We start from the raw sequence: 27,408 nt of genomic DNA, 5'->3' as shown, positions 1-27,408 counted from the left end.
TACTACTCACACACACTCACCACACAAGCACACCACATACACACCACACAAACACACACCATACCACTCACACACTCACATCTATATATTGATACTGAATGGTAGATGGTGTAGAAAGAATATAAAGCCAAGTGAAGAGTTAGGAAACTGTGCTGCTCATCAATCTGAAAATGCAGGATCCAGAGTAAAGGGATGAAACACAGTTCAGGCAAAAAGGCGACCGAAAGAGCTGCCATCTAACTAACTTCGTCCTCTCTTTCTTTTTCCTCCTAATCTCAGGGAACCTCCAAGGAGGGACAGGAAGGAGGAGGGCATGCTCCTCCGCATAGATCGAAACGCCCAATTCTGTTTTCCTAAGTTACCCATTCTCCCACATCTGATCTCTCATCCTCAATTCACCTATAAGACCCCATCTAGTACCAGTCTTTCTTTTTTTCCATCTATCTATCTATCTAAAAAAAACACAAACCCCAAAAATCTATTCCTTAATGGGTTTTTCTGCATTAGAGGGATTAGCTGTACTATATTTAACCACAGAGGGCAAAAGTAGGATCAATAAGCAAAAGTTGTGAAGAAGAAAATGTAGGCTTTATTTAAGATAAACATTCCAACAATTAGAACTAGTTATGGAGACATCAACTGCCTTGGAAGGCAGTGCATGCATTCTTGGTGTTCAAGGAAAGGCCTGAAGAATGATTTCAGTAGAAGTCTTACAAGATGGTCTGAGAGCTCCCTTTTCTAATTCTGAAATTCTGTGACGCTATGGACCCCAGTCACAAGTCATCAGGTTCCTTGCCCCAGGCCACCATCAGTGAAGTTGGATGTTCTGAAAGTCCTTTCCTAGCAAGTGAGAAGACAGCTAAGAACCCATGCCTGGCCCTGGCAAGCAGGCAGGGGAAACATTATATACTCTACTCTAAGTACAGGCAGATTTTAGGCTTAATAAAAGGCTTTCGTGGACTGAGCTAAGTACCAGTGGTTATAGCTTTCATTACATGATTTCTACAGGAAAATGCAACACAGCTTCAATTTGTGCTCCACCAAAAAGCAGAGCAGTGGCCTTTTAGTAGGGAAATTGTGGACTGTTATTTTCAGTTAAGGACTTACTGCCAATAAAGATAGATACACATAGGCAAACGTGTATACATGCAAGCATCCACGCACATACATACAAATAAAACACTAATACATTGATCTAAGCCTAGAAACACGCACTTTCCTACCTTTCTCTCTCTCCTCATCACTCGCCATTGCTTCCCAATCATCCAGGCCGGTATCTTCACTTTCTTCCTCCTCTTCTGTAAATTAAAGATTTAATCAAATATGCAGAAATTTAATCATACGGAAATTTCTTAAACACAATTTAAAATTTTGTTCTATATAAAATAAAAATAAAGTGAAACATACAAGCAACTTTGGAAAATACCTACAAAGCAAAAACTGTTTACAATTTACATTTAATAAAAATCCCAAATTTTCTCCAATTAAGATATTCTATATTTTTGCACAGGCATCCCACATTCAAAGTATAAACAATAGTAATTAAATTTCAACTGTACAGTTAGATGGTACAGTAAATAAAGAGCTGGGCCTAGAGTCAGGGAGACACATTTTTGCTAAGTCAAATCTGACCTGACTCTTACTAGGTGTGTGACCCTGGGCAAGTCAATTAACCCTCTTTGTCTCATTTTCCTCATCTGGAAAAGAAAATGGCTAATCACTCTAGTATTTTTGCCAAGAAAACCCCAAATGAGGTAAAGGAGAGTTGGACATGACTGAAAAACTGACCGAACAACAAAAAACCTCAACTATTAGAACTTTGACCTCTGTGCCATCAAATATTGTGCACAAATCTACTAAATTTCACTCTGAAGGAATTACAGAACCTAAAGTGGACCTTCTTTTCAATTCCTGAACTCATACAAAAAGACTTTATTATTAGGATTACAAATTTAGAACCAGAGGGTCCAAGCCCCTCGCTTTCCTGTTAAGGAAGGTGAAACCTAGAGAAGATGCTAACTAATTAGTACAAAATCACAAAAGTAACCAGAACTGGGATTTAAATCCAAGTCCTCTGACTCCAAATCCAAAGAACTTTCCCCAGTGATGCACTGCTAGGTCAATTAATTATGCTCTACTCTCAACGAAACACAGTGAAGGTAAGTAAGGTGCCTTTCAGTTAAGATATGGAAATGGATATCGATATGAATGTGGATATCGATTAGACAGGGAACAGTGAGCTCTTCATTATGATCTTATGAATCTGGGCACCCCTTTTCCCTCTCTACTCAGATCAAAAGTATATTTTGGACATATATAAGTTTGTAATAAGTTAAAGTATTTTTATCAGCAACCTCTCAAAAACGGCTACATGTTAAGTTACATATTTTAAACGTTTTTCCATTTAGGAGGCTGAATTGAAAACATAATAAAACACAAATAAATTCTCTTCTGAGAAAGTTCAAAATTCCTTTTAGAAGCTTTTAAAAGCTGTAATTAATTTCAAAATTCTTTCCGTGGCTTTTAAATGAGAATTTCCTATCTTTTAGTTATCCTCTAAGACTTTGAGCTTCCAAAAAAACCAACAGATGAATCTGAATGCCTACCTGTGCAGTGAAACCAGGAGATAAAAGGTATACAGAAAACCAGGAAAAAGGAAGAAAAGTAAATAATTGGTACTTTTACTACCATCAAACATACGAAGTCTATTTTAGGAAAAAAAAAAACCAGGGATAGAGCTGTGCTCTGGAAAGTCAGTCCTTATTTGGGGTGAATCCCACCAGCTCTTCCTCACTCACGCCACTGACCTGGTTCTACAAGAGGAAGGGACTCTTCTTTTTCTGGAATAGTTTGTTCTGGAACTTCCACTGGAACACTAACTTCTATTGTTTCTATTGAAAATGGGAAATAAAATAAACAAACATTCACTTACTAAAAAAGATACAAGGCATTTCCATCAACTTCTCTTACAACTAGAAAAGGACGGCTAAATGTGAGTCCGATAGAAAGCCCCGGAATTCTGACGCCAGGACAAACACATTCAATATATTCCTATCAAACCTTTTCTGCTCGAGACATAGTCAATACAACTTGAGGTTAGAAAAGGGACAAAGAATGAGAATTTTATGTTTTGTATTTTCAGTTTCTAAGGACACACAAGAAGACTTATTTTGGAATACCACAGTTAACTAAATCATACCAGAGAGGATACAGAATCAAAAGAGATAAAAAATCTGTTAGTTGGTGACAATGATGGAAAATTATCAAGAATTAAAGAATCAAAGCATTACTTTTTATTTTTTAAAGGGGCAGTGGTTTCATATCTCAAAGTCACAAGAGAACAGTGTCTGAGTTCAGATGAGGCCAAGAAACAGAAACAGACAAAACTTTTAAGGTCAGAATATAGTCAGAATGCTAACCTTCTTTATTTTCTTGTTGTGGCTGTGGTTTTTTCCTCTTTTTATCTTCATATACTGGCCTCTTCTTTGGCAAAGAATCTTTAGATGGCACTTCAACACCTGAAAGAGTAAAAGACAAAAAAAGATTAAATAACAGCTTTTTGACATAGATAAAAAATCTTTATCCCCCCATTTCCCATCCCCTTTCATTCTTTAGCATATAATTCTACATGTTAAAATCCTCTAATGTATGGGTGGAGGGGAGAGATTATATCTTATGGCAACTATAAAAACAAAGAAGAAAAACAGAAATGAGGAACAAAGAAAGAGAAAGGTGGGAGAAATTTTAAAAAAAGCCAACCATATGACACAGAAGCCTCTCCCCCCCGCCTCCCCCCACCCCAACCTGTTGGCCCAGCATGGAAATAGAAGTATTGCCTTTACTGCCACTATAAAAATCTATGAAAAATATAACAGACCCCCCCCACACACACACACCATCCCCCCAGCTTGGACAACCATTATCACCAGAGGCAAACTCCAAATCCTGACAAAGTAGAGAACCTAAACAAAGCTCAAATGGGAGTCCTGAGACTTCTGCCAAAACCAGATATTTATGACCAAGCCCAGATCTCTTGTGCCATCTTAAAACAATGATGTCTCAAATAAAATAAAAAGGAAAGAAAAGATACAATAAAAGGGGGGGGGGGGGAACCTTTATAAAAAGAAAAAAAAGCCCCCAGGAAAACACAATATGCAAAATCGCTGCAACAAAAGGACTACACCAAGAACTTCCAGAGCAGTTTAGAACCAGAGTAAGAGATATGAAGGAAAACTCGGGAATAAGACAAACTTTAAAATTAGACAAACATGAAAATTAATAGAGTAGGTGATATAATGAAACGGCAGACTCCCAGAAACAGAGTGGCTCAAGCAAAAATATATGCAGACAGAAGAGCACAAAAGTTAAAATTGGTACGGCTGGAAGATCTCTCAGACAGATCTCTAAAAAAATGTGGCACTTAGTGAGAGTGAGACAGTGATTTGTCACTCAGAAAAAAAAAAAACTCCAGGAAAACACTCAAGAAAATTGTCAACATTTTTTAAATAGAGGGGGCAGAGCACAAACCAACAGTCTTCAGGTTCAGAAGAAGAAAGTCAATTTTATTTAAACTTTCCTCAAAAATGTAGATGTCAAATGACAAGGCTTCAGTCAAGATAGTCCGTTGCAAGAGGTCTGAAGGATGCAATTTCCATGTTTTTAAGTACCAATTTAAATAACCTAAGACTATTCAACGAGGCTAGGAATTAAAGAGAAAGCAATTACATCTTCTGAAAAGCAAAGCTCATACACCATGACTGTCCTGCAAATTTGGGAAAAGATGGTTAAGAAAAAGCTAGGTTGAATCTCTGGTATGCTAATTGCTCAATCAGTTGAAATTTAAGCAAGGAAATTATAGAACTGAATGTTAACTAAATATTAACAAGATGTAAGAAGTTTACATGACTTTTACCATAAGGGTTAAAATTCATTTGTTGCTAAAAAACAACAAAGACAAGACATGAGGAGGAAAATCCCTTGAAAGGGATGAATAAAATCATCTGGAGCACCAAATGTATTATTTCTTTTAAACAGATACATCTGAGGAAAGAGGACAGGAGTAATTTCTACACCAGAGTCTTATCTAAAATAAGGAAAAAATAAATGTGAAAAATTAAAGGAAGAAATTACACACATAAATAGAATCTCTGGATTTGTCTTTGGTATGAGTAGAGGTTGGACGGCTGAGACTAAGCTGTTGAAAAATAATAAAATATAAAAGATACTCTTTATCAAACTTATGGTGTGGGCAGGAATAAGATGCAGCTGTTGAACAGAACAAGCAGTACGGCAGCTTGCGCTGACAAAAGAAAAACACAGTAACAGGATCTGACCGAGAAAAAAACCAACCTAAGAATTCTACCACAAATGATAATGGGTCAAATTCACCAATACAGAGAATGAACTGAAGAAGGGTATACAAACCAAAACCCCCCAAATTTGCTGTTTATAATTAACACATGTAAAGTATAGGTCAAAGCATAAGGATTTAACTTAAAGGCTGGAATAAACCCTATCAGACAACATAAATTTTGAAAAGCAAGAGTTGCAGGGCAGCTAGGTGGCACAGTGAATAGAGCACCAGTCCTGGAGTCAGGAGGACCTGAGTTCAAATCCAGCCCCAGACACTTGACACACTTACTAGCCATGTGACCTTGAGCAAGTCACTTAACCCCAATTGCCCTGCCCTCTCCTCTCCAAAAAAAAAAAAAAAAAAGGCAAGAGTTGCAATGATGATTTATAATAAGGCAATTAGTCACATATATAAAACACTGAGAGAGACTGGTTGAAAAACTATGTGGTGATTAAAGCCACCAAAGATAATGAAAAGTCACTATTAAATATATAAGCATCAAATGGCACAGCAATCAAGTTCTTATCAGAAAAGCAAACTTCAATAAAGTCACAGGAAATTAAGATACTAATTTTAGACCACCTTAGCATTCCTACGCCAGACTCCACAAATCCAGAAGATAAAGAAATTATGTATAAACTTGACCAAATTTTAGAAAAACAGATTTCAGAGACACAAGAAGATTTGAACAGTAATCCTTGGGAAGATGTATGTATGTGTGTACGTGTGTGCATGTGTATGTGTGTATGTATGTATGTGTGTTTGTACGGATGTATATTAGTCTCAAGAGACTAAGCAAAACTGATCACATGCTAGAGAAACAAATAAAAAAAAAAGGAGAAACCACACTTTACAAACCATACCCTGCTTCACCCCTAATTTTAGTCACTTGCATGTTCCTTCCAACACTGCAGACTGCAATCATCCATGCTGCTCAGCTCATGTGACCGCTGCATACCTGTGCTCAGAAGTGTGTCACAAAGGGTCCACCCTTGGGGCGGCCAGGTAGCGTAGTGAACAGAGCACCGGCCCTGGAGTCAGGAGGACCTGGGTTCGGATCTGGCCTCAGACACTTAACACAAAAACTAGCCGTGTGACTTTGGGCAAGTCCCTTAACCCCAATTGCCTCCCAAAAAGCAAAAACAACAACAAAAAAACCAAAGGGTCCACCTTCATATGCTCAATTACTTCCTCGTGTGTTCAACTTCCTCCTCTAAAAAGTGTAGCATTCTATGACTTAGGCAGCATACTGGTGTTAAAAAGATGGGCCTTTGGTTCAAGCTTGGAATCATTAAAAGAGCTTTGCAATATTTCAAAGCCAACTCACTCTTCTCCTTTTTCAATTCTGAGTTCAATAGTTCACTGTCCATTTGGAGTGTTTCCCCAGGATTTTTATGTACACAAACTGGGACAAGAATTTGTGTAAGATTTTATGTGGAAAGATAGTGAACAAAAGGTCTCAGTTTCTGCTGAGTAGTAACTAAGTTTGAATACAGTCAATATAACTATCACATCTGACTAAAATCTGGCTGACAAGTCGGAAACCAAGGGATGTTCCAGGAGGTACGTCAGACAGTGATATACAGATAAGGGTCCATTCTAATTAGGTTCTTCAAAGTCTTTATCTGGTTGGAGCCAGTGATGCTAAAAGGATTCGTTCTCCCAGGGCTTCCCACTGCTGGTTGTGTGTGGCATTCAGAAGGGTTTGCTAAGCCCTTTTCAGGGCTGCTCACCCCCTTTAGTGTCTATCTGATTCACTCTTACCTGTGGCTCCAAGAACACCCTGACCAATCGTCTTGGTAGAAGGGCTAAAGCAGGTCAAGGGTAACTGAAAGGCCTCAAGCCTGCCAGTGAGTCAGAAGGATGTCTGCCCTAAGCATGTGAAGACTTCAATGGCCAAGGAGCAGCTAAAGCAGGTGCCTTGAGCAAAAGATGCAGCACGACTTTAGGGGTATCTTCTTTTGGCCTAGTATATTCTGCTTCTCCCTGCTGTGTTGTTCCCATAATTCAAACCCAGGCCCTCAGTGAACTACAAGGTTGTACATCCAACTACCTGCCAGTCTGGGTATTGGTCTTTCTTCATCTAATGGGTTTCTCCAGTTTAAGCAATGATAGCAAACTTTTAGATGACTATGGATCTCATCTGGAAAACTCTACAAAGCACTGAAGCTTGATGCAGTAAGAACAGTATCATAGGTAAGCAGGAACATCTGGGGCACACCTGCACAACTGGGGGACTTTTCTGACTTCTATGTCTGTCACTTCTATTGTCCTGCGTGACAATAAGAAACACTTGTAGTGATCACATATCTCCATTTTACACATCTTCACATGGTAAAGATACATCTTTCAACAAACCTTATACTACTTGGACACAGTCACGAGCGACACTGTTGCTAAGAGAATTCTGAAAGCGAGGTTTTGCTCTACTTCAGTATGTTTTTTCTTTTTTAAAGAATCAGAAAACAGTCAGAGTGGCATCTTACATCCTCTACAACTTTTACTCAATAGTGTAATGGTTAAGATATGATCTACTATGAAACATCATTGGTGAAAACCTGTTTGTTAACACCCAATAACCTCATCAAAGAAGCAATTAGGCGATTTTTTGATACAAAAAGAAATGACGATGTTCATCGGTCAGTAGTTACTGATATTAATTTAGTCAACTCTTTGGTAATGAAGTTTAAGATTCCCCCCCATACTTGTGATACTTTCCCTTCCCAAGTGGAGCCACCCCCAACACAGACTCCATCTATATAAATATGATCTATTTATGACTGAAGATGAATGCTTTTTCCCATGCTATCATACTATATCCAGGATGGTTTCACTCAAAAGTTTCTTAAAACTTGTATTCCTTTGCACTGCTTCTTGTTATTTCGTGAAGTGATAGTGCTCTAATATTTTACCGGGCCCCATAAGATTTTATATATGAGTTTACATTCTAATTATGCCCTTGGAAGCCACATCTCCCACTGATAAGCATGTCAAACGTTTCTCGGACAATTTCTGAGGTTCTTTTTGGTCTTCAATCAATGGTAATTTGAAAACATTTAACAAACTTCTTCATGAAACTGTTATAATTGGCATCCATGTCTTTTCCTCCATTTCTCATTTTTTGGAACATCAAAAACTTGGTAATGAAGGACAGGTTGAAAATGTTCATTGTGTTCAGCATTTTTCTTATATTTATTCTTTCTTCTAGGTTTGTTATCTTAGTTCTAAAACAAATTAAAGGTACGAATATGAAGACAACTGATTCAGAAATGGCTCGCATATCATTAATGAGGCATTTCTTATTAAAATATGATCAATTTCTTGTGATGTTATTTGACATTCACATTTAGCATCCTCTATTTTTTTTTCAAGATTGACACTCACATTTAGCATCCTCTCTATTTTTTTTCAAGATGCTATTCATTAAGTCTATAATCTCTGACTCTTTGGCCTCTCCCAATGCTTGTCCTCAAATCATATTTTCTAGCATTTTTTTACTGTTTTCACTGAGAATCAAAGTAAACACCTATTTAATTTGGATCTTACTGAGCTTCTCATATAATCTCTTTAGCTACATCTCTTTAGCTAATCTCTTTAGAAGATTAACATCTTGTGCTACAGATGTTAATGCATAAGGCTACAATCATTTTGAAGATGGTATTTTTTTTACAAATACCTGTCCATAAACACTGGAGAACTAAATGTCATGAAATGGTATTTCTTCTTGCCTTTGTATACACTCCTGCTTTAAGAAGAACCTATGGGCCATCTTTCTAGTAATTATTTTTGCCTTCTCCTTTTATTTATGGGAAGAATATAATTCAAATACTCTGCTAATATGCCCATTCATCAGTTATTGGACAAAGATATCATATTTAGAGTACCAATCATTGAAGCAATGTTTATCAAAAACTAAAAAAATTGTATTATTCATAGCAATTAGCCTCTCTCCCTATGCCAGTTATTGTAGAAGTAAAAAAGGGCTACATTCTAGAATGTTAATTGGTGCAATAAGATATAACACAAAGCAATGGGAATTATAATCAATAAAGGAAATACAAACCAAGAAAAATGCAGATCGATCCAAATGGAGGATAAAAATTATACCCTAAATAATGAATTAACAAATTGAGCAAGCAATTAAAAAGAGAAAAAGAACAAATGTGTAACCCTAAAAGAAGCTTAACAATCTTGATAATCAAAATCAAGATAAACAGAATCAAAAAATTTAAAACCAATGAACAAAGTTTAAAAAATCAATTTAGTTAACTTGAGAAAAATTAAAAGCTCAAAACCAAATTAACAAAAAAAATGGGGGGGAGGGGGAGTTTAGTTTCAAAACAAAAGGGGAAAGGGAGAGAGGAGTTTGTTAAATATTGACAAATTTCCATTGAATGAAGACCCAAAGAGCTTCAAAAATTGGCCTTAGTCAGGAAACACTTGATATATTTGCCAGTGGGAGACATGACCTCTCAATGATTTAGTACATAAATTCATTTTAGAGATCCATAAGGAATCTGATAAAATATTAGGAGCAGAATCACTCCACAAAATACCAAGAACAGTGCAAAGGAAATATAAGAGAGGAGAAAGCAAGAAAAGTGGAGAGAGGGGGAAAGGAAAAGAATGGGATAGAGGAAGAGAGAGAGACAAATAAGAGAGCAGTTCGAATAGAAAGAACACAGAGAGCCTAGAGGAAAGTTATGTGCAATCAGTGTGGAAAGGCGGGCTGTGAAGAGCCAGCGACCACTGAAGCACAAATATTAAATAAAATCCTGGCAAAAAGATTACAGCAATAGATACAAAGAGTAACTCATTAAAACAAAATTGATTTTCTATAGGAATGCGAGAAATGGTTGAATATTGGGAAAATGATTAGTATAATATTAAGTTTATTCAACATCACCTTAAAGATTCAAAATAATTTAAAAAGGCAAATTAAAACTGATAAAAATGATAAAAGATGGAAAAAATTAAAAGTCCATTTGGACTTTGGGAGGAAAATGATTCACTGCTGGTCAGGCTATAAGTGATCAAGTCATATTAGCCCAACCAAGATTTCTATATAATCACTAAATTAAGACAATTTTCAATCAAAACAAAGTTCAGTATCTGACCAGATATGGCATAATATCTGTGCTTTACTTGAAATATATATCCACCTTTTCTAACAAAAACAACTCCTAAAAGGTAAAGCACCATGACCATCACTTGTTATCACAACTTTATAGTGCTTTATTTAACTGCTTTCAAGGGAGATGCATCACTGGGGATGTAGATGGAGGGTCTGGATACTGTACTGAAACAAACCTGAGTTCAGAGTTCAAAGCTCATTATAACAAACAGAAAGATCTTAAAGTGGTGTGATGTACTGATATACTCAATGATTTCTCTCTGGTGAGTACATACACAACTTGATAGATCTATGGCCATTCATGGGGAGCAGATTAAATGCTGGAGATACAAGGTAAAATACTACCAATGATAAAGTTCACCAATGGTCAATGTCTAGATAGATTTTATCTGATTCTATAACACCCATTTCCTTATTTACTTAGTATGATCGCCAATACACATTAAAAATTATTAAACTAAATCTTTAAAAAATCCCTATAAATATGAAGAAACTACCTTGCTTACCAAAATAATTTTAAAAATTAATATTCTAAATGGAGTAGAAGATTGGCATTAGAGGAGACACTTATTGTCCCCAAATGTATCAAATCAGCTGTGTGACCTGGAGCAAATCACTTACCCTCTCGGTGCCTCAGGAAATTCTCTAAGATTATAGATCCCTATGTGGTCCATTTGTATCAGGGAAAGACGTTTTCCAGACTGGGAGTTGTTTACACCAATGAAATAAAAGGCACATACATATTCCCCATCCGCAAATAAATCCAAATTAACCAAACCATCTTTCATACAAATTATAAAGACTTTTATATCGCCATACTATAAATTTCTATTAATTTTATAGTCCCAAAGGGAAAGCAGAACATTGTATGGTAGAAACTGAAAATCTGATGACCACGGCTTATTAGGATCACTGCGCTAAAAGCAGGAGTGATCTCAGCTGCTACTGCACCAACTTCTACATTTTACAATCAAAATAATGTCATATTTATATACTACATTTGAAGCCACAGGTTACTTATAAATATTATTTTTTAAACCTTATTTAATTAGAGCTCAGGGAAAGGAGAGTGGGAGGAGCTAAGACATAGGTCCTTGGTCACTAAGCTAGTGTCAAACATGGAACTGGAACTTAAGACTTCCTGACTCAGGAGGAGGGAATCTGTGGTCCTCTAGGTCCTCCAGCATGGCCCTTTGACGGAATCCAAACTTCACAGAACATGTTCTGTGCCCTGACCCATTTACTGGCTTTCCCACCCAGTAGGACGCACCCCTGGGCTACAAGAATAAAAATGGCAAGCCAATAACAGGTTACTTCTTCATTCTAAACCACTCAAAATAAGAAAGTCTTTCATTCTTCCTTGTATTTTCTGCAGAAGAAAATCGGTAGGAAAGAAACTGCATATACTTGTCACTTTGGACTCAAACCAGTTTCCCAGTTTTTCTCATCCTGAAGCATTTGCACCCATTAAAAGTGAAAAACACAGGAAGTGTGACACAAAGGAAGGAGCTGAGACTCAACTATACAAGACTCCAAGTAGAAAAAATGGCAAGCCCAGTAATGTCTATTAATAAAACTAATTTTAAAAAAATTCCTCCTCTACTTTGCAGGATGGATCATCACACCCATTCTCCTTAGAGTCCAGAACACTTCCTCTGGTTCTGAAAGAAAAAGGCTAACTAATGTCGTCCTATAGCCCAAAGTCATCCAGTCACCATGTCTCTGCTTCCACACGTACCATCTCATCCCCAGAAATGCCTTTCCAAGATCCATGATAGTTTTCTCAGCCCTAATATTTTATTTTATTTTTTTGCTTTTTCTTTGAAGGGCAATTGGGGTTAAGTGACTTGCCCAAAGTCACATGGCTGGTTTGTGTGTGTGTGTGTGTGTGTGTGTGTGTGTCTTTTAAGTGTCTGAGGCTGGATTTGAACTCAGGTCTTCCTGACTCCAGGGCCAGTGCCCTGTGCTACCTACCCGCCCCAGACCTACTATTTTAGCCCTAAAATTAAACAAACCACAACAAATTCCATGACTGCACTATTGTGCTATCCCATGAATACTCACAATTAAATTCTGTAATTTTTACAAGCACTTTCTTGTGATGAGTCTCCTCTGGAAGGAGAGACAGCAGGGCACAATCGAAATTCACACTGGATTTGGAGTTACTATGACCTGTAACTTAAACTCTCTGGGCCTTAGTTTCCTCATTGGTAAAAAAGAAGAATTTGGGCTAGGTGGGCCTCAAAGGCCTCTTCCAACAAACAAGATAAAGTTGATAAGTAGCAATGAGAAAGTTTACGCATTCTCTAGTTTCTACACTATAAAGACATAATAGTCTCCAATATAGAACTCTTATTAACTTGTTTTATTATTATTATATATTATTATTATCTTATTAACTGTTTAGTTACACACACACTGGAAGACGAGGTAGGAAAGAAACAAGCCTAAGAAGCCTATGACTCTTCCTTGGTCAGCATGCAGTTATGATATAACTCCTATCTTGACCGAGGTCACCGCTGCTGCAAGGCTCCCTGCCTTATCACTGTCCAACCCTTGCAGAGATGACTAATTTTTCCCACTTTTGTGTTTCCTGATACTGATATGGGCAAACAGTCACCATATGTCTGAAGGCAGGCCACGAGGTCTGGAAGCAAGACAAACTGTTTATCATATGCAGCCCTAGGATGGGCACATCTAAGCTACCAAAAGAAAGCAGATAAAAATGAAGACCTCAAGGCTTAAATGTCAAGCCAATTGGCTTAACACAAATCTGAATCTACAGACTGAAATTTGCAATGATTCCGACAGACTATGCTACAAAAAAGAACTCTGAATTATACATAGGACCTATAAACAAGCTCTACCATTATCTAGATAATTCATGTTTGTTAATTAATTTTTATTCAAGCTTCTGCTTTTGAGAGAGAAACTGATACAGCATAACATATCAGTATATTTGAATATAATGAAAGAAAAAATAAAGATAGTTTTTAGAAATCACAGAAACAAATTACTAAATTTCCCTCTATCATTATCAACTGGCTTCTGGCCAGTGACTAGGAAGGTAACAGCTAAATAGTAAGTTTGTAACAAAAATTTTGAATGACAAATGGTATTAAGTCAAAAGATTTTTGTATGTTCATAGTTTTCAAAGTTCAAATGTACTTTTCTCACCTAAAGAAAGCAAACTGATGGGTCTAGTTAAATCAGAGACAGTAAACGTCAGTAGGGTCAGATCTGACCTATAAACAGCAAAGCATGAAAAAGCTGTCAATTCAAAAGCTACGTTCTTTGAAGTATTTATTAATAAGGAGTCAGAGCTTTAAATATTTCTTTGAGTTTGAGATGGAAACAAAGTCAGTGACCACTATTTGGGGAAAGGCTGAACAAATGACATAAATTTAATGGACTATCATTTGCTCTAAAGAAGCAATAATGTGAGAAAATCAGAGAAACACAAGAAAATTTGACTGAATTAACACGTAACAAAGAAAATTAAGCCAATGTATAGAGTAACATAAATGATAACATTATCTGGTCTTGGCTACTAACGATAAATATAAGTCATATGCTGTCTCTAGAGAAGTGGAAAAATAAAGGTGTAAATGGTTTCCTATAACATCAGGCTGTGGCTAGCAAGGCTGGAGCCTTTAACACTTTAAAAAAGGCAACAGTAAAAACTAATTTTGAAGCCTTATCTGACCCCTCCTGGTGCACATGCATATTAAGTATAAACCAAATAATCTACTTACACACTGCATCAACTGCACTAAGATACAGTGGAAAGACGCTCAGTTACGTAGAATCTGAATCTCTGGGACAGTAAGGAAGCTACTTTCCTTCTCTAGGCTTTGGTTTCTTCATCTGCACTGAAATGCACCTCAACCTCCATTCTCACTAGCTTAAGCCATGCTCACTCTCTCCTTAAAAACCAAGTAAAACAAACACCACTCCATGGTCAAACCTTGCCTGCTTTCTCCATGTCCCCTGCCTCACATAGCACACCATTTCATAATTCTATATTGCACCAATATTGTTCTGTACAATACAGATTTCTATCTGTCGAATCCCTTACAAAAGGGTTAAGCACAATCTCAGATAAATCTAATATCACACCTGGAAATTAACACTAGTCTGAACACTATAGGCACTTAATAAATGCTAAATTGACAAACATTCTCTAGCTGTGCCCTTTTAGCACATTTTACCTTCCAAAAGTAACCTTGTCAGCTTCTTCAAGACAGCAGCTGTATTTGTCCCACCACAGCCTCCACAGCACAGAACAGCATAGAGTAAAAATATATCCTTAATGAAATGCTTGGTAAATGAAGGGAAGAGGAACTCAAGGAGAAACCCAGTACTTTGTTTTGCTTTCAATCATCAATTCGGCTTCATAATATCTGAATTTTTGATGTCTAATCATTTTCTAGACAGTAGTCTGGAAGAGAAGGGCTCGACAAAGGAATAACATGGCTACCAACGCCAGCACTTTTTAGCGTTTGGCATTTTCCAAAGTGCTTTCAGGAGCGTCATCTTCTTCAAACCCCAGATCACGGAATTAACTAGCCGAGCTGGGTGGATGCTACCACTTACCCTGAGCCTGGAGAAGTTTCAGAGTAGCCTCAGCTCTCGCTCTGGCTTCTCTCTGGGATTTTGTTAAAAGCTTGCCTTCCTTTTTCAAGCGTTCCTTTCTTTCTTTTTCTTTTTGCTTCCTTCTTTCTCTCTTTTCTTGCTCTAATCGTTCCTACAATAAATGATGAAAGACAAGTATTGACATTAAAAAATAAGAGTAAGAGAATCTAAGATCTAAGATCAGAATACTATGTGCTTCCATCCTAGCTAACAATAATCATGACGGTTGTCAGGTCACTCAACAAGAGATCCTGTTTTGTCTTTGGCAAAATGTTGGGAGCTGGATTAGATTATCTCTAAGATCCTTTCCAATTCTAAATGTCCTATGAAAGCAGAAACAAGAATTTGTCATTTCATATTTAAACATAATCAAAACTGACTGGTGTAAACCAGAAATAGTTTAAACCCAGTAAGAAAGAGCTAACCCAACCCTCTCATTTTATAGAAGAGGGACCTCAGATGCAAGAGGCAAAGATACTATGCAACATCATCGTCAGCACTAAACAACTTCTATGACTAGAATTTTGTAGAGAGCTTTTAAAGTCTGAAAACAGCTTTTCATACATCTCATGAGTCTCACAAACATGCTAAAGGCATTGTTACCAGAAGATGCAGAGTGTGTGTGTGCGCGCGTGCAGTCATAAGGGTGCAGAATAATGGAATTCGGTTTTCCTAACGACAAACCCTGCTCAGCGTACCAGACTGCTGCAGGTAGCTCAGAGTTGGGGCTAAACCTTTTTTCTGACTGCAAATCCAGTGTGCTCGTTCTTACAGGAATGACCTAGTGACATGTGAAAAGCTTTTCAACTAAACTATTTCAAACAGCACACATGAATATTCGTAAACAAAGATTTTAAAATGTGAGAAAACTTATCAAATGGCAACCATTTACTTGGATATAAACAGTTTTTATGTTAACTTCCACAGAGGAGGGGACACAGGACATATTTCTTGACTGTATCAGCCATGAAGATTTTTTAAGTCATTAAGTCAACTATGCAAATTCAATTCTGTAATAGAATTTTTAAAGATAGTATATAAATTTAAGAGAAGTTCCTGAAGTAAGAAACATGGCTATTAAGAAATCACGCAGAAAATCCAAATTCATCACGTCACTAAAAGTGAAAGAAACAAGACCACGTGACTACAGACCTCTTCCTTACGTCTGGCTTCTAACTCCTCGAGTCGTCGGAGACGTTCCTCCTCTTCTCTCTTCTGTCTTTCTTCTTCTTCCTTAAGCTTGGCGAGGGCTTCCTGCATAGCTTTAACAGTGGCTTTGCTGGGACCTTTTTTCTTTTCTTTCTCCTTTTCTTTCTCCTCCTTTTCTCCTTTCTTTTTTTTCTTATCTTTCTTCTTTTTGTCACTTTCATTATCATCAGCTAACAGAAAAGAGAAAAAAAGCAGTGAATTCTCACAGAAACTTTAAACATAAACCTCAAAGGCCTTTCTTGTTTACTGGTGAAAAGAAAATTAGTTGTCTTCAAATATGTCAATTTAAAGCACATATTCACTGTTTTCCCTTCAACACTTAATGTACTATCTAGTCAAAGTGACAAAAATCATCATCTTTAAAGTCAACAACTCTACTGTTGAAAATAAGCTCTTCAAAAAAAAAAGAAAATTAGCTCTGAATATTTAATTTTCAAAAAGCTATCTGTTCAATATTTTTTCAAAGCAGTTTATTTTGTAAATGCCAAAAAACAAACCAAAAAAAAATATTCAGCAGAAACCTAAACGGCCAAAAATAGGACGACTAAATTGTGGTACATTATGATATATATGTAATGATATATATCATATGATATATAATCAAATTAAGACTGAGAAGTATATACGGTACAGAAGAAACCAGGAAAAGATCTTTGTGAAATACTGCAAAGTAAAAACGCAGAAATAAAAGAATAGAGTACACACCAACAGCAATCATGTAAAAGGAAAAGTTAATTACAAAAGAAGCAATGTATAAAGAATCCTAATGGAGATTTAGAAGGAGTGAATGAAAAGTCAGGATTGTTTTGTGCACTGAAATTGGCTTAAGTAAACTGTTACTAAGTCAAATTTAGTTACAGCGGTACTCAATATTAAAGGTTTTAATGTCATCAAGAATGTAAAAATAACTTACACTTAATGGCCATAAAATTTTTTGGAGATTTTTACAACTTAAAAACTCTGATTTCTAAGAACTCATAAGAGAGATAGAGAATGTGTGTGTGTGTGTGTGTGTGTGTGTGTGTGTGTGTGTGTGTGTGTGTTTTGGGGGCGCCCCCACAAGGGAGGGAAAAACATGTACTTGTGAGTTGGCTCTCTAGAAAGAGAGGTGGCAACCTGTAATGGAAAGAGCAGAAAGAAATATACATTTTCAAGCTCAGGGGACTTTTCCAGTTGTGTAACTTTGGGGAAGTTACTTAATCTCACTGAGTCTCCATTCCTTATCTGTAAAACAGAAATGCCAATACTCACCATATCTACCTTATACATTGTTCTGGGACAAATGTTTCATAAATCTCAAAGCAGCATTTACTAAATAAAAGGTCAAAAGATATGAATAGAAAATTCTTAAAGAAAAAAAAAACATGCTATCTACAGACAGATAAAAAATGCTCCACATCACTGACAATTAAAGGAATGCAAATTAAAACATTTCTGAGTTTCTACCTCAGCTGTGATATTGACATATTCTGGAAAAAGAGAAAACGAAAAATACTGGGGGGACACAAGAAAACCCACCCCGCTGATACACTGGCACTAGAGCTGTGAATCACTACAGCGGTTATGGGAAGCAACATGGAGCGATGTCCCCAAGCTAGTCACCTTTGCATACCTCATGACCTTGCAATGACATTCCTAGCCTATACTGCACCCCAACCCAACCCTAAAGAGATGGGGAAAAATCCGCCCTCAGATAGGTGAAAATTCAGCAGTTCGGATGCAGTGGCCAACAGCTACAAACTGAGGGAGAGCAGCTTAACAGACTGTGGCACAAAGAGCTTCAGAGAAACTGGAGACCTGCATGAGCTGATGCAGGGCGGAATGAACAGAACTGCGAGAACAACTCACACTAAAACAGTATTGTTACAAAAGTAAGCAAGTGTGAGAAACTTAAAGATTCTCCTTCATTCAACAATCAGCCCCGCCCCCACAGGACCAGCCATGGAGAGACGTGATGAACCAATACACAGATGCAGAACCAGCCTCACATTTCTGGAAAGACAATAAGGGAACGGCTCACTATGAACAGTGGTTACAAGGGTTTTCTTTTTTTTTTTCTTTTCCACTGGAGACAAAAAGTGAGAAGGAAAAAAAATGCTTGTTAGTTGAAAACCAAATGTAATTGTTCAGCCTGTGCTCCCATCAATAATTTCTAAGTGACCATTAGATAAATTCATAAACTCAAGATTAGATACTTTAAAAATCATTACATAACCAAACATTCAACAGGAAAAACCAAGAATGAGGATTTCCTGCTAAAAAAAATTTGTAAGGCTATTTGCAAATAACTGATCCAAGCAGAGAGCTGCCTATGTACATAAGACCCAAATCTATGTGAAGTACACACAAAATGCCACCTGCCCTTTTCTTTCTTCCCAAAAACCACCAACCTTCTGCAGTTGTGAGATTATCTCCCTTTTCTTCTGAGGCAGGAGCTGGTCCTGCATCAAGACCGACTCTGGATTTTAAAGCATCTTCCTCTGGTTTCTTCTGAGTTTCTTTCTGCTTTGCTTGCTCCTTTTTACTACTTTCAGACTCTTCTTTTTCTTTCAATTTTCTCAATTTTGCCTTTTCTTCATCTCGCTTTTTTCGCTCTCGCTCTTTTTTTTCTGCCTTCTTTTGTGCCATTGTTTTTATTTTGAAAGAAGCGTCATCATCTTCATTCCCACTTTCAACAAGAAGAGCTGATTTGGTTTTCTGGTTCTTTTTCTGTGCTTTTCTAGACTGAGAGAAGTCATCGGAGTCATCGCCACTCCCACCGGATGAATCGGCTCCGGTTCGTGCTTTACCTTTTCTAATGCTCTCTTCATCCTCTTCTGAACCGTCTGCTTTTTGATTTGATTTCTGAGTTTTCCCTTTACTCTTCTTAGAAAGTTTATCAAAATTATCATCTTCACTTCCAGAAAGGGCTTCTATTTTTGTCCTGGAAGTCTTTTTTGATTTTGAGTCTTTCTCCTCTGCTTCTTCACTATCACCATCCAAACTTTGCTTTTTGCCCTTCTGCCCTTTCTTTTTTCTTTCTTGCTTTGAAGTACTGAATTCTTCTTCATTGTTTTCTGCTGCCTAGAAATTTTAAATGATTAACACATTAGTGATTACCTTAAAACAACAACCTAAAATGCACACTACAAAAAGGCTACCAGTAATATTGAAATAATATTTGCTCCAAAATCTTTCTTGAAGGGAAGTAAATGAAACATGGATCTGTGGAAAATGTCTCCAAATGAGTAGCAAGGAGCCAGCCTTGACTCCAGAACACAATATGAAGAGCGTAAGGGTGGCCAGCACCATCAACAGCCCAGATTCATCCACTTCCCCTGGGGCAACACAAAGGTCAAGAAAACAAAATACAACAAGCAAGAAAGATACAACCGTACGCCCCAAGATTGTGTTTGGTTTCTCCCCAGAAATGGAACACAGTACAAAAAAAGAAAAACCCTACCTGAATGTTGCTGAATTTTCACATTTCTAAAACTAACAAGCATAATAATTTTATAAGCAACAAGGTATCGATATAGATCAGCATCTTACACTGTATAACAAGATAAGGACAAAATGGGTACATAACTTAGACATAAAGAGTGACAACCACAAAAAATTAGGGCAAGGAATAATTTACCTGTCAGAGCTATGGATAAAGGAGAAATGTATGGCCAAACGAAATAGAGAGCATTATGAGATGTAAAATGTCTGGTTCTGAGTACATTAAATTTAAAAGGTTTCATACAAACAAACCAATGCAACAAAAGCAACCAAGATTAGAAAGAAAGCAGAAATCTGGGAAACAATATTTACAGCAAGTTTCTCAAAAAAAAGGCCTCCTTCGCTTCTCAAATATATAGAGAACTAAGCCAAGTTTATATGAATGTAAATCATTCCCTAAATGATAAATGGTCAAAAGATATAAATAGGCAGCTGTCAGATGAAGAAATCAAAGCTCTCCACAGTCATAGGAAAAAATGCTCTACAAAAATAATCTACATGATTAGAGAAATGCAAAATAAAACATAGAACAACTCTTGAGGTACTGCCTCACAGACTGGCTAATATGACAGAAAAGGAAAATGATAAATATTGTAGGGGATGTGGGAAAATTGGGACAATAATGCATAGTTGGTAGAGTTGTGAACTGATCCAACCATTCCAGGGAGCAATTTGGAAATATACCCAAAAGACTATAAAACTGTGTATATTCAGCAATATACTACTACTAGATCTATATCCCAAAGAGATAAAATAAGCGAATGAATGAATAAATGAATGCATGAAAGGAAAAGAAACTACCGTGTTTCCCCGATAAGACCTATCCCGAAAATAAGCCCTCCCATTACTGTGTAAGATTCCTCTAAAATAAGCCCTCCCCTGAAAATAAGCCCTATTGAGATTGCTACTGTAGTGAAGGTGATCCCCTGTGCTACACGCTACATTACGGTACCCTCTGTATGCACCGTCCCCCCCGCCCCCGGGTGAAACGCACGCCACGCTCCGAGCTGCATCCAATCAGAGCTGCAGCAGTGAGCGCGTCATCCTGTTCTTCCCCAGTGATTTGCTTCCTGGCACCATTGAGAGCAGTGCCGCGGAGGAGAGCTGAGGCAGGTCAACATAAGCCCTCCCCTGAAAATAAGCCCTCTGGTGTTTTTCTTTCCAAAAAAATTAATAAGACAGTGTCTTATTATCGGGGAAACACGGTACAGCTAATCCTTCCACATTGCCAAATTTCCCCATTGCAGCTTTGCTATACTGTGAGTCAGGATAAGAAATTAAATGGAAATCTCAGGAGTTTTGTGGAAGTCATAGCCTACACATGAAGGCCAGGAAATGACACAGAAAAAATCTTAGAAACTCATAAATCCATAAAATACATGTATAGTATTGTATAATGTATATTGTATAGTATTGTATAATCAATGCAAATTTTACAATAAGGTACTGTAAACACCCCATAAAATAAAAAGAAAAAAAATTCAGACTTCTTCTCTGGTTATAAGAGAAGGGTCAAAAAATTTTATATGGATTTTTCAGGGGCTAACCCCCATGATGTGGAAAGGATAACTGAATTTGTGCAAAAATGTTTACAGCAGCTCTTTTTGTGGTGGCAAACATTTGGAAATTAAGGGGATGTTTATCAATTGAGGAATGGCTGAAGAACAAGTTGTGGTGTATGATTTTTGTTTTGTTTTGTTTGTTGCTTGTTTTTGCTTTTTGGAGGGCAACTGAGGTTGACTTGCCCCAGGTCACATGGCTAGTTTTTGTGTTAAGTGTCTGAGGTCACATTTGAACTCAGGTCCTCCTGACTCCAGGGCCAGTGCTCTATTCACTGTGCCACCTAGCTGCTCCATGGTGTATGATTTTTTTAAATAAAAAAAAAAAATTCCCCCCAGTTACATGTAAAAACAAATTTTAACATTCGTTTTTAAAACTTTGCATTCCAAATTCTCTCTTCCTCCCTGACCACTCCCCCCCACCACAAACACACTTAAGAAGGCAAGCAAGTTGATGTAGGTTATACATGTGTAGCCATGCAAAATATTTCCATAATTAGTCATGATGTAAAAGAAAACATAGAATCCCCCCCAAAAAAAATCCTCTCCAGAAAAATAAAGCAAAAAAAGTATGTTTCAATCTGTATACAAATGGCATCAGTTCTTTCTCTGGGAATGGATAGCATTTTTCATCACAAGTCCTTCAAATTTGTTTTGAGAATAGCTAAGTCATTCACAGATGATCATCTTGTGGTATAATGCAATACTACTGTGCTATAAGAAATGACAAGCAGGATAATTTCAGAAAAACCTGGACTGGCATGAATGGATGCAAAGTGAAGTGAACAGAACCAGGAAGAACACTGTACACAGAAACAGCAATACTGTATGACAGTCAACTGTGAATGACCTAGCTATTCTAAAAACACAATGATCCAAGCCAACTTCAAAGGACTCGTGATGGAAAATGCTATTGCTATCTGGAGAAAGAACTGGAGTCTGAATGTAAACTGAAGCAAACTATTTTTCACTTTTTTTTTTTGGTCTGTGTCTTCTTTTACAACATGACTGATAATGGAAATGTTTTGCATAATCGCACATGTAAAACCTTTATCAAACTGCTCACTCTCTCAGGAAAAGGGGAGGAGGAAGGAAAAGAATTTTGGAACTCCAAATTTTTTTTTTTAAATCAATGTTAAAAAATGTCTTTACATATAATTGGGAGAAAAATTAAATTATTATTTAAAAAAAAAGACTGAAAGGCAAATAGTCCAAGTTTCAAAAAAGTCTGTGAATTCTGTAAAATATAAGCTAATGGCGTGCCTTTGCATAGTTCTAGAATATATTATTAAAGCAATGGAGTCATCATGAAGATCCACAATGGCTTCATTAAAAGCAAGTCATACAAAATCCAGACCAATTACATTTGCTTTTTCAACAAGAATTTGTTTAATTGATAGAAGAAAGGAATTTTATAGATTCAGTTCTCTAGGATTTCAGCAAAACACTTATAAGTTTCTCAAACCATATTTCTGGACAAGAAATTATTTTCAAGTGCCAGAACACAGCAGTTAGGAGGATTCGGGAACTGAGTGACTGAACCCAACAACTATTAATAAAGCGGGAGTTTTAGATTTTAGTGCTATTCAACATTTTAATCAGTAACTCAGACAAAGGCAGACTTGGAAAACATCAATTTACAGATGACTCGAACCTGACAACAGCTAAAATGTTAGATGAGCATCACATAATACAACCCATAATTGAACAGGAATCCCCTCTACAACATCACCAGAAAATGGATAACAGGCCTTTGCACTGATGATCACCATTACTGGAGAATTTATGCATTCACAAGACAGCCAATTCTAATGATAAAAAGTTGTGCTGGGAAGCTTTTCTTCAAATGAAGACAAAATCGGTTTCTAAACAATGTCTCTACAATCCTTGTTCTATTCTTTTATTGTCATATTTTATTCTTGTATAGAATATGTCTATTCCCTCCCTATTCCCACAATGCAACAATGATCATATATCTTTTATTATTAGTGAAGACCTAAATTTTTTTACTATTGATTTACTATTTTTATCCCCTCGAGAATTGTCTGTACCTGTCTTTTAACCATGTTTCTGCTGGGAACTTCCCTAGTTGGATGCCTTTTTAAAATCATGGTTTATGTTCAAGAAAAATGTCTTCTTTATATTTAGGATAAGTAAGTTCTACTTTAAAAATTTTTTTTCTTAAAAATTTAATATATAGGACTGGCTGGAATTAGGATCTCAACATTCAAGAATGATGGACTTTAAATTCTAATTTAAGTATAAGAAATCAATTTACAACAAGTAGATTTTGGGGGAGATTTGGTTAGTTCATGTGAAAAAGATCTGGGGCTCATGACAAACATGGAAATACATTCAACAAGATCAGTTTGGTTGCTGTCATGGGGAAGGGGGAGAGAAGGGAGAAAAATTTCTAACTCAAATTCTTACAAAAATGAACATTGAAAAAGATCCAGGGATTTTACTGGAGTACAAACTAATATGAGCTGACAATCTAATAGGAAAAAAGTTAATGAGATCTTAGTAAGGTATTAGTCTCACTACATTAATAAAATGCAAAATGTGAAGAATGTGCTTGCCAAATATATCTAGATCAGGAGTTCTTAACTTACTGTCTATGAACTTGGTCTTAAAAAAACATTTTGATTAACTATGCCAATGTAATTGGTTTCCTTGGTAATTCCATTTTTAATGTAAATATCATGTAACGTTTCACATTATTAAGTTGTTGGGGCTTTTTTTCCCAAAATGCTTATAAACAAACAAAAAAAACCCAACCCCAAAACAATTTCACAAGTGGTCCAACTGGAGAGCAAGCAAGCGAGGGCAATGCTGCAAATGTATTTAATGTGTCTAATGTTTTATACGAAGAAAGAGTCCAAAGGTTTCCCCAGACTTCCAAAAGGAAAAACATCGGAAAGGTTAAAAACTCCTGCCTCACCTGGACAGAATCCCAGGCTCATTTCTGGAAGGGTATTTCATGAACTGGGACCCAACCAAGAGTATACCAGGAAGGGGAGGGCACTCAAAAACATGCCATAAAACAGAAGTTGAAAGAACTGGTGATATTTGGGGGCATTAGGACTGTCATCAAGTGTTTAAAGGGCTAGATGACAGAAGAAAGATTAAAATGATCATTCCTAGACAAAAGAATTGGTAAACATTAGGAATAAGTTGCAAAAAGGTATAGTAAGTTAGATTAGCCCCAAAGTAAAATGAACTGATTTAGAAACTCGGGCATTCTTAATAACTTAAAGTCTTCCAAAGACCTCTAGAATTCCTTTCAACCCTGATATTTTGAAATAGATAGATGAACAGAGATGTAATAAAATTTGTCTACACACAAGTTTCTTCAAAATATGTCAAAAAGCATGGTCTGAAATGAAAGACCTATCCACCAAGAAACATGTCCAATAAGTAAATGGCTGAATGATTAAATAAATAGTTGATCAGAAAGTATTCCTGATTTCAAGAACTTGAAGGTGAATATGTAGGACTAAAACTCAGTGAGTTTAATTGCTGAATTTGAGACCACTGAACTTTTTAAAGGAATCTTCATTAATATTAATAATTATGTGAAATTTAAATAAATTAGCTTAAAGCAGTTCTTATCTCCTAGTAAAAACAGATACATGTTGGTAAAATGTATCTTAAAATAATAAATCTAAATTTTATTCAGTGGCTTGTAGCTATTCAGAAGCACGAAGTCAACCAGCTTAGGCAAGAAAAACCAATAGTCTTTCACCTTTACCGCAGTAGGTTCTCGCTCAATTTTGACTCCCTGTGCTTCTAAAGACAACTCTTCAAGCTCTTTCATGATATCATCCTCACTAGAAAGGAAAACACATTTTGAAAAGACATATTAATAAGTGAATCAAACATAAATATACAAGAACTTATATTTTTAAAGAATAGCACACTTACTCAAAATCTTGTTTCTTCTTATCCTTTTTCTTTTTCCCCTTTGACTTCTGAGGTTCCTGTTCCTTGGCAGCACCAGCTCCCTCTATTTCTGCAGCCAAGGCTTCAAGATCAATGTCATCCTTGGCACTTGAACAAAAACAAAGAAAGTCTAAATGTTAATAAAGTAATAAATTTAGTACTTCCCTTACATCAGAGAAATTTCTAATTGAATAAAATGCTAACAAGTACTCCAAACAGTCAAGAGAAAATGTCAAAATAAAATAATTTGAAACAAAATCTATAAAACCAGCACAGTTCCAAGAACACAGTAAAGGTAAACAAATGGTGGGGGGAATATGAACTTGACAATGAAGACAAGCGACTTCAGAACTATTTATTCCCCTTTCAGAAAAATCAGGCTGGCCTATTTCCTTACAGTGGTTTAGTTCTACTCATGCCTCATCAAGTGCAAAGGATCCCAAGTTCTTACAAGCTGGGCCTGCAAAGCAGAACCTCTAACAAGTTCTACGACAGTCAGAGCCAGCAGGGGAAGAGAGGGAGATATGGCAGGGAATAGGAGAACGGGGACCACAGAGAAACAAGATACCAATAAAAACCAACAGAACAGAACGCTGGTCACTAGAGAAAGCGGCTCTCCTGACGGCTGAGGTCAGAAGCTGGAGAGCGAAGGCCAGAGGAAGCCAAGACAAGCAGAGACACCTCTAGAAATTTGGTTGAGAGAAGAAGGAAAGGTACAGGACAAAGTTTGAGGAATAGTAGAGTCTAGTGAAGGTTTTAAAAATAACATTTAAATAAGTTTATTGAGGAGAAATTCAGAGGATTGGCCAGAAGTGGACTCAACCCTTCTGTAGGAAGGAGGAGTGGGGGATACAAAAGCCAGGGAAGAGGGGCAGTTATGGCCCTGGAGTCAGGAGAACCTGAGTTCAAATCTGGCCTCACACACTTAATAAATACTTACTAGCCCTGTGACCTTGGGCAAGTCACTTAACCCCAACTGCCCTGCCTTCTCCCCTCCAAAAAGCCAGGAAAGCTTTCTACCACTAGTGTAGTGCAGACACTCCCTTCAGAGACCAGACTGGTTCTTTCTCTTCTGGGTATGTCCCTCCCGTTACATGCATTATTGCTAATGAGACTCTCATTCTACGCTGGGTCTGTCCATAATCCACATGATACGTGAGGCTCATTAACCGTGGGACACCCAGGCAGTGACTCCTCACAGGCTGATCCCAGATCTGAGTCCCAAGTCTGCTTTCTGAGTGGTTGGATCCACCTACTGTCTGCAAACTTCTGTTATGTGACTTTAATGTTGTCTAGCAGTTCTATGGAAACCTGACTTCTATTTCTCACAAATTATTTTCAGTTATCTTTACTTCAGCAGTTTTTACAGTCCTGTGGAAACTTAACCATTTGCTACCTCTCACAAATGGGGATATTGGAAGGCCATCAGGAACACATAGGGAGGAGGTCATAATTAGAGGGAAATGAAAAAAGAGAAGATAAAAAGGGATGGGATTAAGAGTAAATAAACACTGTCAGAGACTAGGAGAAAGGAGAGGACAGGGGATGATATCAAGGAATTTGAGTTCAAAGGGGAGAAGGGAGAGGTCAAAGGTAATTAGAGGTCAGAAGAGGGTAAGACATGGGTATAGACAGGCTGAAACAGAAAGACAGGAGGACAGAAAGGAATGTAAGAGTTTCTGATTAAGAAATGGGTAAGGGGGAGATCCAAGATGTGACCACATTGCTAAAGTTAAGGAGCATGTTCGTGGGAACTTAAGGAGCTTAAGGAATTTGGGTGTTAAAGAAGATGAGAGGAGAAAGATAGTGAGCCAAATAATGAACTCTGAGAAAGAAGGGAGACTAGCACTAAAACACAATAGCCAACATAAGTTGAAGAGGGTGAATATTTGATACCATAATATGGACTGGAAAGGCCATGTCAGGCATTAAAGCCTAGCATGAATAAGCCAAGGCACAGAAGTAGGAAAATAGAAATTGAATTTAATAAACAATAAGTTATCAGTTTAGCTCAAGCAAAGAATTCCCATTAGAACTTCATGAAAGTATTAGACAAAAGAAAAAACATAAATTACTTGGGAAAGATCTCCCTA

General features: G+C 37.0%; 1 protein-coding gene across 1 annotated transcript in view; it reads right to left on the bottom strand.

Moving 5' to 3' along the window:
• Window positions 1-27,408, bottom strand: part of EIF5B (eukaryotic translation initiation factor 5B) — a 72,416-nt gene that overhangs the window by 21,227 nt on the left and 23,781 nt on the right. The window contains exons 2-9 of the mRNA XM_069073006.1: window positions 25,298-25,423; window positions 25,119-25,203; window positions 18,722-19,394; window positions 16,275-16,501; window positions 15,084-15,234; window positions 3,420-3,518; window positions 2,808-2,891; window positions 1,224-1,298 (exon numbers count right to left, since the gene is read on the bottom strand). Coding sequence (XP_068929107.1) covers window positions 1,224-1,298; window positions 2,808-2,891; window positions 3,420-3,518; window positions 15,084-15,234; window positions 16,275-16,501; window positions 18,722-19,394; window positions 25,119-25,203; window positions 25,298-25,423 — 1,520 coding nt within the window. The remainder of the gene's footprint in view (window positions 1-1,223; window positions 1,299-2,807; window positions 2,892-3,419; window positions 3,519-15,083; window positions 15,235-16,274; window positions 16,502-18,721; window positions 19,395-25,118; window positions 25,204-25,297; window positions 25,424-27,408) is intronic.

Source organism: Petaurus breviceps, unplaced genomic scaffold (genome assembly GCF_028583685.1).
Source record: "Petaurus breviceps papuanus isolate PSGF00001 unplaced genomic scaffold, PetGlider_PUasm1.0 90849, whole genome shotgun sequence".
In the NCBI taxonomy this organism is placed as follows: Eukaryota; Metazoa; Chordata; class Mammalia; order Diprotodontia; family Petauridae; genus Petaurus; species Petaurus breviceps.
The sequence above is the reverse complement of the archived record's forward strand: the minus strand, read 5'-3'. Positions and strand labels throughout refer to the sequence as shown.